The 13,151-nt window shown below is 33.8% G+C and overlaps 1 protein-coding gene across 3 annotated transcripts in view; it reads right to left on the reverse strand.

Annotated features, from left to right (window-relative positions):
* Positions 1 to 962: 962 nt before the first annotated feature.
* The window catches only part of MBTPS2 (membrane bound transcription factor peptidase, site 2), a 41,953-nt gene continuing 29,764 nt past the window's right edge, over positions 963 to 13,151 (reverse strand). Inside the window, exons 10-11 of one of the 3 annotated variants that reach the window (XM_031959490.1) lie at positions 7,136 to 7,246; positions 963 to 1,267 (exon numbers count right to left, since the gene is read on the reverse strand). In XM_031959490.1, the coding sequence (XP_031815350.1) occupies positions 1,194 to 1,267; positions 7,136 to 7,246 (185 nt within the window). In that variant the 3' untranslated portion in view covers positions 963 to 1,193. Of the gene's footprint in view, positions 1,268 to 4,452; positions 5,755 to 7,135; positions 7,247 to 13,151 lie in introns of those variants that run through there. The other 2 variants (XM_031959491.1, XM_031959489.1) reach the window with 2 other exon arrangements.

A 13,151-nucleotide genomic window follows, 5' to 3' on the forward strand; every position in this document is an offset into this window, starting at 1 on the left:
TTTTATTGGGGACTTGCGCCGCTACTAGACCTCATTTACCGCAGTATCCTTGCGCCGAATCCAAGGGGGTTGCAGGGGAACTCTGTTTGACTTCCTGTACCCCAAACCTACCACTAGACCTTAACTAAACCCTAATTTCATTTAGGTACCCCAAATCTAGACCTCAACATTTGGTCTACACCTCAACAAATTAACCTTTGTCTGCTTCAGTTTCATCAACTGTAAAATGGAGATAATAATAACAACTACCTCCCAGAATTGCTATGAGGATTAAATAGAAATATTTGTGAAGTGCTTATTAGCACAGTGCACACAGTAGGTGCTTAATAAGTGTCTATTCCTTTCTTCCATTTAAATATGTTATTTATGATACTTTAGAATGAAAGTCTGATAGGGAAAGAAGTATATATTTGAAAATAAATTTGATGGGAACAAAAATGAAATTGAATTAAGTTTTTTTTTTTTTTTTTTTTTTTTTTTAAGAAAATGAATGTGATATAAAAAAGTATTAAGGCAATTTTCTTGGGGGGAAAAAAAACTGTATATTCTACATATTCCATGGGAAGTAGTTAGTCAAAAACTATTTCTAAGACAAAGTAATACTTGCAAATGTCTCACAATTATTCTGTTGAACCAAACAAACTCAGCTGAACATGAAAATTTCAGAATTTTCATCATCTCCTGAAACTGGGAATCATGAAATAAAGGCATTCCCTACCCTCCTTCCCCCCCTTAACACTAAAGTAAATTACACAATAGTGAACCTGGGTAACTAGAGTTGCAGCTTCCTGGATCCATTTTTCTCTATCTCCACCCTAAGGAGTATAACCTATTGTACCATTAATAAGGTCAGAAAAAGAGGTTTTCCTTTCATTGAATTCATTTGCCATGCTCTGATAAAATATACAATGGATCATTCAAATGAGTGAAGCCTCACAAGTAAAATAAACATTTTAGAGACATAGATTAAAATAGGTTTATTGTCTCATAAATAAAATGTAATCACATAGCCTATTTGATTTTCCCTATTCTTTTGAAATGATGAAGTATTTAATTCATCAGCAAGCTAACAGTCTGGAAAGAAACAGACTCTCTACTTAATCCAAGCAAGATGAAAAAAAAAAAAAACTTTGAGTATCAGAAATTACATTTTGATTTTCTTTCTTACTTAACTTTCATTTACTAGAGAAGTCCTATTCCTTCTTCTGTCCCATCATAAACATAGAGCTCACACTTGAAAAGGGCTCAGGAATATAAAAGGATTTGCCTAGAGCAGAAAAAAATTGTCATTTATTATAATAAAATAAAATGTTTCAGGCATGAAAATTTCCCCAGCCAATTGTCCCATTTGCACAAAGAAAAATTACAGTTGTTTCTAATCTGTTTTGATAAGTGCAACTTACTGGGCTTTATGAAATACAGGCAAAGCTTGGGTGGAAAACTTTTTGAAAGAAATATTATATATGGGGGTTTAAGAAATTGATACAACATAAAACAAATAGCTAAAATCTCTTTCCTGAAAATCCCTAAAAAACAGAAACATTAAAAAAAGTTAATTGATGTAAATATTTTTAAAAATTATTTTTATATGCAAATAAAATATTGTTATATCTAAAGGTCACCATAGACATAAAAGTAGTTATTGCAAAAGAATAGAATTTAAAATAGGCTTCAGAGTTCTTACCAAGAAATTTCTGAGATTAACAGAGAACCAGTATCTGTTTTTTAGTAGGAATATTTTCATTTTAGACAAAAATATGAAAATATTATAGGCATTAAGACATTATTAAATCAACAAAAGAGAAAATATGATCAAAAGGAAGTAGAATCAAGTCAGTATAAACATAAAGTACAAAATTTTGTTTCATGTTATTATTTATTAACATCAGCTGCCAGCAATTAAGTTGTCTTCAATTTGAAGCATAACTTTTTTTAGGGGGAAGAAGAGAAACTGGCTCTCCTTATTTTGCACAGGATGGACATTCAGCAGCCACTGATGGATTATTCTCACTATTAATCAGTATGGAAACTTTAACCTGCTCTTTTTCTGACTTGAGACAAGTTAGACCCTGCTTAGACAACCTATAGTTCTATTCTCAAAGGGGCTAATCAGGTTGGTATCATATTTAGTTTAGACACCTGATTGTCTTTGGCTCTACTACAGCTCAGAATTTCTGAATTTCTGACTTTTCCAGAAGCAGGGAATATAGGCATACATTATCATGCCTAGATGGATATTATTATTATTTTTTTTTTTTTTAAGAAAAAGGTTTTATTGTACATATAATACAGTAGGGTCAAAAGGCTTTTTAGGAGCTTATGTATTACTAACATATAGACATTTAATACATGCAATCTGATGACTTAGCTCAACAAGTTGACAAGTAATATGTTCACCACATTTCAGTTTGGAATAAGGTAATGATTTCTACAAACATCTACAGAATGTCTACAGAAATTCTATAGAAATAGTATCAAAAAGGTAAAATTCAGAATGTTTTGATAAATGGAGATGTTTTACAGAAAACAAAATTTTAATTTGTTATATAAAGAATGTTTTTTTAAAGAAAAAAGAAAAAAAGGTATAAATATGGCACCATAGTTGGAACACTACACAGTTTGGAAAGTAATGGTTTCCTTGCTTAAATTAAATAGTAGCACAATGACAATTTTCTTTATCCCTAAAATAATTCATTTTCATAATCATGCTAAGCAATTAAAAAATGGACATTATCCCATAAGACAAGTAACATGAGAACTATAATTTTTACATCTTGTGCACAAAGGCATATCTTGCCATTTTAAACACAGAAGCATGTTTTCCTACTCCATAAATTTCTCTTTAATCATGATCATCTCATACACATTTCTATCAAATACCACCCTTTACACAATTCACTAGTGAACTCATTTGATAAAACAAATTCCATAGTCAAAGAAATGATCTCTTTTTAGTTTTCTGTTTTTCAAAGTGGCATCAAGGGATGTTTTCCTGGAACTGTGTATAATTCTATGATTTCACTCAGAATAACTATGATGAGTCGTCATCTATGTTTTTATTTAAATTTGAAAAATCTTATTTCTCTAGTCCTCCAGTTTATCCAGGGTCTTTTGATGCAATTCTTTTCCTTGCATTTTATGGTGCCTTGGAGATTTGAGAAAACTTTTTATTACTATTCCCCATTGGAATAATAGAACCAGTGTGGTTGTTTCAATAAAAGACTTCTAGGCCTCCATAAAACATTGTTCTTACATATAATAGCCATTTTAGCTTAAGCCTTCTATACCAATGGGACTCTGTGAAGATCTCAAGAGGCTGACTATTACTCACATAATACTTAAATGCTTGGTTCTGAATTTGCATTAACCTCTCTAGAGCATTCTTTAGTTGTTTCCAGGCTAAAAATGTTTACCTTGATCTACTAAAAAGACCTTTCTCAGATTCCTCAGGTGATTGTCAGACTAAGTTATTTTAAGCCAGATTCCATCGGTAAATCTAAAGTGGAAATGATTTTAGCATATTCTTGGAAATGTCTCTAAGCTCAAAAATCATTATAAAGGACACCAGAACTTCTACTTTGACATATTCGTGACTGATTAAAAAAAACTGGTCCAATCATGGAGACCATTTCTTCCTTAGCTACTTTCCCAGGTTATCAGGGTAGATTGTGACCCAAAAAAGGCAGCCTAAAACAGGGAAAGAATCATGTTCAAGGGGAGAATTTGAAACGAAGAGAACGGCTTGTAGTTGTCAAGGATTTCATCCATATTGAATAGACCAAAGAAAGGATTCAAGAAATATAAGAAACGGTAAATATCAAGTTGTTTTGAACAACAAGAACCCTTGCTCTCAAGAACTCTGTAATAATTATGGCCACAGAAAATTTAGGGAAATTCATTCTATGCATATATTGTGACAAATGGTCATACTATTAGTGTCTAGGAGATAAGTAGATTCAAAGAATTCTTCCCAAGTGACTAATCAACCCTCCCTCTTTCAGGGAGAAAAGACAATCCTCTTGTAAAATCTAGTAGCTGTGAGGCCATGTATTTCCAGAATGGCTCAGATCATACTGATAAATCATACTGACTTTTAGCCCTAATAAAGTCTTAAGACTTTACTTTGTGTTTGATATCAAACTCAAAAATCCATTTGGGCTGGGATGGAATGCCATTCCCATTTCTATGTTCTCACTTAACTGCCTCCTCGGAAAGGTAGCTCCTGTTATAGAAGTCTGACATCAAGACTAAGTGAAGCAGCCACAAATGCCTTTACTCTAGGGGAAAATCAGACTCCAGCCAAACTTGCCAGGCACGGCAGAGGAAAGACCCTGAAAGAACATAATGTCCATAAAGCAGCCTTACTATGAGTAGCAGGTTTAAAAACACTGTCAAGGCATACTGATAAAATGTGGCACAAGGTCACAATAAAATAGTTTTTTAAATATAAGATGATACCTTATCCAAGAGTTACCTACTGTTACAGCGCTAGAAAGCAAACCTCATGATGTGGTGGATCCCAGCTTCTACTTTTTTTTAATCTCCAAGCATATTTAGAGTCACAGACAGGGCTTGAAAAATGTCTAGATGTTTTCTTTTTTTGTTGTCAATTTACACACACACACACACACACACACCCCTGAACAATTCAGGGAAATTTCTGAATACCACATCTATGTAAACAAAATTTTATCAAGAGAATAATGTTTAATCAGAGCTGCTTTAAAGAAACAAAATTTTTGGTCTGGATCTGTTGGTGCACTGGTGTGGAAAACTTAGGATGAGGAAACTCCCTCTCCTAATGTTAATCAATAACAATTCTGCAACTTTCAGTCTTAGCACACTAGATAGGGCACTAAGACATTGTCTTGTCTAGTGTTGCAAAATCAGTTATATGGCAGATTCAAGATTTGCACTCAAGTCTTCTTGATTCAGAAGCCAGATCTGTCTTTATTACCCAAGCTTTGTCTTGTGACACATAATCCAACACTAAACTGAAAACAATGAAGATAAAAGATGGTTTGATTCAGTTGTGACCAGCCTAGAAAATTCTCAGCCTTCCTATGTGGTTTACAAAATATCTCTTGCTTCCTTCAAAACCTGATAAAATTCATCTCTTCGCCTCCAATCATTCCCTTACCCCAAGATAACACACTACTTAGATATTATACTACAATTTTTATAGATGAACTTATAAAGTCCAAATTAATGTACATGTTATCATAACCAGGCTGAAATAGTTTGAGGTCAGAGATCAGGTCTTTCTTATTTCTTTTGTTACTGGAATAACAAGATATTTTGGAGAATACCTAGCATAAACCTCTAGGTTTAGTAGCATCTCATTAAGTGTTGCTGATTGAAATAGATTTAATGAAGTTTTTTATATTTCAAAACAAGCAAAAAAAATTTTCTTTTAAATCAGCAACAAATTTTATGAGGTTTGGGTTTTGTTTTTGCACATTATAACTCAAAGATTTTGTTGACACAGTCCAGATATAGATATCTATACATATCATCTATATCCCTATATATTATCGAGCTGTCACCATCCAGAGTCCCAGGGCCACATTGGCAGCCAAAAGTGTACTACCAGCAAGCAAGATCAAAAATCCTAGCAAATCTCTATTTTGCTTATCTATGATCAGTGAACTGAGGGTGGCTTCAAGAAAAGAGTTTAACATCCACTGTCCATCTAAAGCAAAGCAGGGCACAGCATTGATGACAGCCAGTGCCCCTGAGAGTGAAATCAGGTATCTGGTTATCAGTAGTTAAGCAGAAAAAATAATAAAGGTTCTAACAATGTGTTTTCCATTGAAAACCGTAATTGAGGGAAAATTTTCAGCACCACTGAATTTAAGACTATAGTAGTCTTTCTTCCTTAAAAGTAAAATCATTCTTTTCCCTAAGATTTTGCAATACAAAAGAGGCTATGTCTTTTTTGACAATCAAATGAACATACTTTAAAGTATGATTAGCTTAAAGACAGAGGTAATGAAAGAAGATAACATATCTTCCTTTATCATTAGTCTGTATAATTCTGACAATAATGATACAAAGAGGAGAACAGTTAGGGAGGGAGAGGAAGTAAAAAATAACTACTTTTTGACCTTGTGTATGTTATGATAGGACAAATGAAAGTTTTTGTTTCTTTAACATTATTCAATTTAACTTCTTAAAGGCAGGGTGTAGAGAATAATTCTCTTAATTATGGCAGCTATATAAATTAAGATGGCAAATTTGACACCTTTTGAATTAACTGCATATATAGCTTTTCTCCTTTTCTTTCTCTGTTAAACCTTTAAAATTAGAAACACAGGAAAATAGTTAACTAATATAAATTAATGCACTTTTCAAAATATATGTTCTAGTTGCCATCAAGCTTATTAAAACATGGGACTGTATTCATTCTCCCCCGCTAAGGTCTTACTGATATAGCATGTGATTGGATATATTTTTCAAGCAGTGCAGTGGTAACAGATCAATGCTACTCTGCTTATTATCTTAAACACTCCTGTTTAGAGCATGCTCCCCCTTGATGGCACAGATAAGACAAAGAGCAAGCTGTGTTTACAGTCTGTAGCCATGACAAAAAGTCAACAAATTAACTGGCCCAAATGGGAGCAGAAAGTATATCTCTGCTCTCGTTAACAACACAAATACTTTATCCATGTGAGGTAAGCAGCAATAAGCCAAATCAATTGAAAGGTTTCTGATTTATCTCTCCATCCAACTCTAAGTGTCTTTCAGACATTTCCAAAATATCTTATCCTTTATTTTTCTCCCTAGCAATCTTGTTTTATATTCAAGCAGACTTTCAATCCCTCTCCAATTTTAAAGTGACTTCCTTCTTCACAGGGATTCCTGTCAGTTCTTTATTTACTTTTAAAGATTAAAAACATAAATTGAGGTAGCATTTCAATACACATGGTCTCAGTTGATCCTTGCGACAAAGGCAAATATTATCCTGCTCACTTTATAGAGAAGGAAACAGGTTTATAAAAGTTATTTGACTTGCCTTATGATACGTCATAATTGATAAAATTGGGACTCAAATCCAATGAGGGTTTTTGGTCCTATGCCCTGCTGCCTAACTACTCTGTATTCATACTCTATGCAGCACACTTGTCATACAAACCTTTTGTATAAAATAACACATACTCGAAAGGATACTTGAAAAATGTCTCTATTATCACAGGTAGATCAATGCTTAGAAAGTTGAATCGTGGGATGAAACTGCTGAGGCTCACTAAAAAAAATAAAGGAAAATGGTAATAATGAGTATTATTAATGAGTCATCAGATAGCACATATTTAATGATATATACATTTACTCAAAGTTGATTAGTAATTTCCAACCTCTCAATCAGAGACTGGACAAAAATAAATCATGAAAGGAAGTTCATCAAATATACCTAGGAAGGTTAGGAGTTTTAATAGAAATAGGAAAAAAGAAAAGAATCCCATTTTCTTAGGGTGTTGCTTTGGAGTAATATAGAGTAGTAGAACACAAGGTATAATTCCCAACATATAATCCTATTTTAGGAGAGAAATGGGATAAAGGTAATGTATACTGGATGTGATTTTTAAAAAATGCCAGAAACCAGACACCAAAAATGAGTGTTATCCTTTAAAATATCCAAATCTTTTTCTTAGCTTTCTTTAACAGGCACAGATCATTCTGAGACTTAGCTCTCCACATTATTCTTAAAGGACCATGCTATTCTTACATATTCATGCCCGCCCTGATTTCTGTTTTCAGTACACCCCCTTTAGAAAATTTAACCCAATTCAACAATATTTATTAAAGCATGTGCAAAGTCCTGTGCTAGGTGCCAGATACAAAGACAAAACTAAGAATCTTTGCCCTAGAGGAGTTTATATCATGCTGGGAGGGAGATAAAATACATATGTAAACAAGTGCATACAGAATAATTTCAGGAGGGAGATGGGTTTTGGATATTCAGTTGTATCTGACTCCTTATAACCCCATTTGGGGTTTTCTTGGCAAAGATACTGGTGTGTCTCCTTTTCCACCTCATTTTACAATTGAGGAAACTGAGGCAAATAATATAGTATTAAATACCTAGTTCAGGGTCAAACAAGTACTAAGTATCTGAGACCAGATTTGAACTCAGGAACATGAGTCTTCCAGACTTCAGGCCCAGTATTCTATCAGTGAGTCATCCAGCTGCCCTTTTAGGGGGTCAGCAACAATAAGTTGGTAAGAGAATTAAGCCTAAAGAAAGACAAGGATTATAAAAGAGAATGATGAGAAATACATTCCAGAGGGTGGGAATAAAGGTAGGAGATGACACATTGATAGTTGATCTGGAATGAAAACATGAAGTGAATAAAAGAGAATAATATAAAATGTCTATTATAAAAGTAAGAATAAGCTTGTCGAGAGCTTTAAATGTGTTTGGCAGAGGAATTTGTATTTTATCCTAGACATAAGCGACCATTTAAGATTTTTGAGTAGGGGACTGACATTGTTGGATAAGTGTTTCAGAAATATTTATTTAGGTGCTATGTGAAAGATGGATTAGAGAAAGGAGAGAAAATAAGTTGGGAAATCAATTAAAAGGTTATAGCACAATACCCTTTTATCCAGCAGTGTTACTATTGGGCTTACACCCCAAAGAGATCTTAAAAAAGGGAAAGGGACCCACATGTGCAAAAATGTTTGTGGTAGCCCTTTTTTAGTGATTAGAAACTGGAAATTGAATGGATGTCCATCAATTGGAGAATGGCTAAATAAATTATGGTATATGAATGTTATAGAATATTATTATTTGGTAAGAAATGACCAGCAGGATGATTTCAGAAAGAACTGGAGAGACTTACATGAACTGATGCTGAGTGAAATGAGCAGAACTAGGAGATCATTATATATTTCAACAACAATACTATATGAGGGTCAGTTCTGATGGAAGTGGCTATCTTTAACAATGAGAGGATCCAAATCAGTTGCAATTATTAAGTAATGAAGAGAACCAGCTACACCCAGGGAAAGAAGTATGGGAAATGAGTGTGGATCACAACATGGCATTTCTACTCTATCTGCTACTGTCTGCTTGCATTTTTATTTTCCTTCTCAGGTTATTTTTACATTCTTTCTAAATATGATTTTTCTTGTGCAGCAAGATAACTATATAAATAGGTATACATATATTGTATTTAACATATTTATCATGTATTTGACTACCTGCCATCTAGGGGAGGGTGTGAGGGGGAAGGAGAGGAAAAGTTGGAACAGAAGGTTTCACAAGGGTCAACGATGAAAAATTATCCATGCATATGTTTTGTAAATAAAAAGCTATAAAAAATTTTTTTTTAAAAAGAAATCATAAAAGGGGGGGAAAAGGTTATAGCAGAACCAGGAGAGCATTTAAATACTAATAGCAATATTGTGAAGATGATCAGTAACAAAAGACTTGGCTACCTCTGATCAAGTCAAAGATCCAAAACAATTCCAAAGGACTCATGATGAAAACTGTTATCTACCTCAGAGAAAGAAATGATGAACTCTTAATGCAGGCTAAAGAATTACATTTTTACTTTATTTTTCTTGTGCTTTTTTTTCCCCTAGGCTTTTTTTTGTTAACATGACTTTACATGTATAACTGACATTAAATTGCTTGATTTCTTAAGGAAGGGGAAGAAAAGAGCAAATTTGGAAGTTTATTTTTAAAAATGTAAAAAAAAAATTTCTACATATAATCAGGAAATATTTAACTATATATATGTATATATGTGTAATTTTCTTTTTTTTTAAAGACTACAGTATGTTCCAGGTGTGAAGTAATGAGAACCCAAATAAGGGTGATGGATATATGAGTGGAAAGAAGGGTGTGTATACACACACACACACACACACAATATTATAAAATAACAGGTCTGACAAGTGATTGATTCTCTGGAGTAAGGAGAATGAGAAGTTAAAATGATAATGAAGTTGTTGTGAACCTGAAGAATGGAACAACAGTGCCCTGAAGAATAACAGAAAATTTGATCAAGGGGTGGGTTTGGGAATAAAGATAATGTAATGAGAAGGATGATGTAGATTACAATCTGTCTGTCTGTGACTCATCCTGAGTGACTTACTTTATTCTACAGAAAAAGTAAGAAGGAGGGACAGGCAGCCTGGGCCCTTTCTTCCTCATTGATCTTTGCCCAGAAGGTCTTATTTAAGACAGTCATAAGATGATCCAGTAGGCAGAGGGGATAGCTATGTGCTTTTGAAATTTTCTTAACATTGTATAGCTGTGGTTGTGGTTTCCTGAGTAATAGGTTATACTTGCCCTGGCCAATGTCCAGCATGGGATGAGGAGTTGGGAACTTGAATAGTTGAGGAAGGAGTTAGCTGTGTTAGAAACAAGTCCCACAATTACACATCTCAAGGAGAGTGAGATAAGACACTTTCTCTCACTCTGATTGATTGATGATACACTGCACTGGGTGAGTATACACACTGGGTAAATGATACTCATTGGAGATAATACACTCCATGGTGTCAAGTCATGAGCCCTACTTTAGAGACCACTGTTCTACAAAAATAGAGAAAACTGGAGGAAGGATTGGTTTCAAGGAAATACAATGAATTAAAATATCAAATGTTAGAGTTGAAACAGAGTTCAGTGACATTGTAATCCAATTTATAGTTGAAAAGGAATCCTCACTATCACAATCTGGTCATTTAAACTTTGCTTTTAGGCTTCTTTTTAAAAGCTGATAAAGAAGTCCTTTCATTTCAAGGCAATTGTTGGGAAATATTTTTCTTCAAACCAAGCCTATATATATATATATACCTTTGCAACTTCAAAGTACTATACCTGATTATATCAGTCAAAAAGTCATAAAGTCAAAAAGAATAGTCTAATCATTCTCCCACATGACAATCCTCCAAATGCTTGAAGATAGCCATCTATCATGTTTCATCAATGTCATCTCTTCTCCAGGCTATATTCCCAGTTCCTTCAACTCATACTTTTTTATGAATTCAAGATCCAATACCATCCTAGTTGGCTTCCTCTGAACACTTTAGCTAAATAATGTCTTTCTTAAACCATGGTGTCCCAAACTGAAAACAGAACTTCAGATAAACTCTGACATGGACAGAGTATGAAGGTATTATCACTTTGTTTCTGGAAGTTATAACTCTCTTAATACAACCCCCAATTTCATTAGCTTTCTTTCATATCACAATGTTGTTTGCCTCATGTTACTGAGACTACCAGATAGTATTCAAAATGCTATCAAATAATGGCTAATCAATTAAGTTGATTTTAAAAAAAATCTATATATAAGATTCAATAAGATCTCTGTTGAATTACATCTTATTTGATTCATTCCAAAGTTCTAGCCTCTCATGATCTTTTTGGAAATTGACTTATTGTTCTAGCTACCTCTCCAGCTTTGGATCATTTTGAGTTCCATTTCGGATTTGCGGGGGTTTAAGATACTTGCAAAAGGATATCCAAATGGAAATATCCAACAAACAGTTGGGATGCAGAAATGAAGATCAGGAGAGAGACAGGGTTAGGCATATAGATTTGGGAATTATCTAGATGGAACTAATAATTCAGCTGATGGGAGGTGGTAAGATAACCAAAATTGTAGAAAACCATGAGAAATAAGTTCAGGAAGGAGCTGTAAGTGTCCCATCTTAATGGATAGGAGATTGATAATAAGCCAAAAAGAGAGACTGAGAAACTGTGGTTGTGAAAAAGTAGGATCAAGAAAAATCAGTTTAACAAAATATAAACAAGGAAAGCATACCCAAGAAAGAGGGTATTCAAAAGCTTCAGAAAAGTTGAGTTAAATGAAATCTTACAAAAGGACACAATGAATACAGCAGTTAAGAAATCACTGGCAATCTTAGGAGACTGAAAGGAGTTAAAAACCTTCCTAGTAAATCAATCTTCTTAAAACAAATATCTGAAACCATCTATAATGTCTGAACCAGGAATGCCACTGAAGCTTACTCAAGAAGTCAAAGATAGAACCAAAGATCCAACACATGTCATTCTTTTGGGTTCTAAAGAATTAGAAAGTAGATGATCTTTGATAGGAGAAAAATAACCCTCAAAAACCATAATTTGGATATCATTTATTACTGTGGAGTAAAATGATGAATATGAGGGATTCAAAGAAATATGGAAAAAATAGAGAAAATAGTTCAGAGTGAAAAAAGCAGATTCAAAAGAACAATATATACAAGGATTACCTTAATGTAAATGTATCACTATCAAAAAGTAGGACTAATAATGAGAAAACCAATTAACAGTTTAGAATGTCTTTCCTCACAGCAGACAGGCTATATACAAATAGGGTCATCATAACTGGTTTCTTTGCTAATTTTTTCTTTAAGAAAGGGTTTGATCTAGATAGGGAAGAGATTTTTACTTTGGAAACTACCAGGAAGTATGGACAAATGGTATCAGTAGGACCTGATTATAAAATAAACAAACCATGGATCTGATTGTGCCACATTAGAATGATGAAGGAAAGAAAAAGTTGGTCTGCCTTTGAGAACCTCTCAGGTATTTAATGATGGAAGTTACCGAAGAATTTTCTTACAGCACTACAGTGGAAAAAAAGAAATGGATTCGGAATCAAAAAACTTGGGTTCAAATATTGATTCTGTCTTTTCCAGTGTAACCTTCAATAAAGGTTTTGACGCTCTGAGTCTCATTTTCCTCACCTAAGATCTTTCTAGTTATAAAGCTATGACCCTGTGTGCTGCTAGGCGGGAGACTTAAGGAAATGGAAACAAATCTAAACTGACTGCTGAGTGCCTTGAATACATATGTGGCTCTCTCTGGACAACTAGCCCTTTTCCTGTATACATCAGAGTGGTTTTCCTTTGTGTCTTCAGAATTTCATTCTTATAAGTTTTCTTTCCTTAGTTGGTGGTGCCCTAGTTTCTGTCTCTGTGACTTTGTAAAAACTTTCCTCTATGCTAGTAATGCTACCCTTCCTCTTAATTTCTGCCTCTTAAGATCCCCTTTAAAGTTGAATTAAAATATTATGAGGCTTATTCTACATGTGCATGCTAGTGCCCCTCTCCAAAATTCCCATGTTAACTTTGCATAGATTTCTTTTGAGGCAGATTGTTTCATACCTTTTGAGAGACATGTTCTCTCTCCTAAC

Source organism: Sarcophilus harrisii, chromosome 3 (genome assembly GCF_902635505.1).
Source record: "Sarcophilus harrisii chromosome 3, mSarHar1.11, whole genome shotgun sequence".
Lineage (NCBI taxonomy): Eukaryota > Metazoa > Chordata > Mammalia > Dasyuromorphia > Dasyuridae > Sarcophilus > Sarcophilus harrisii.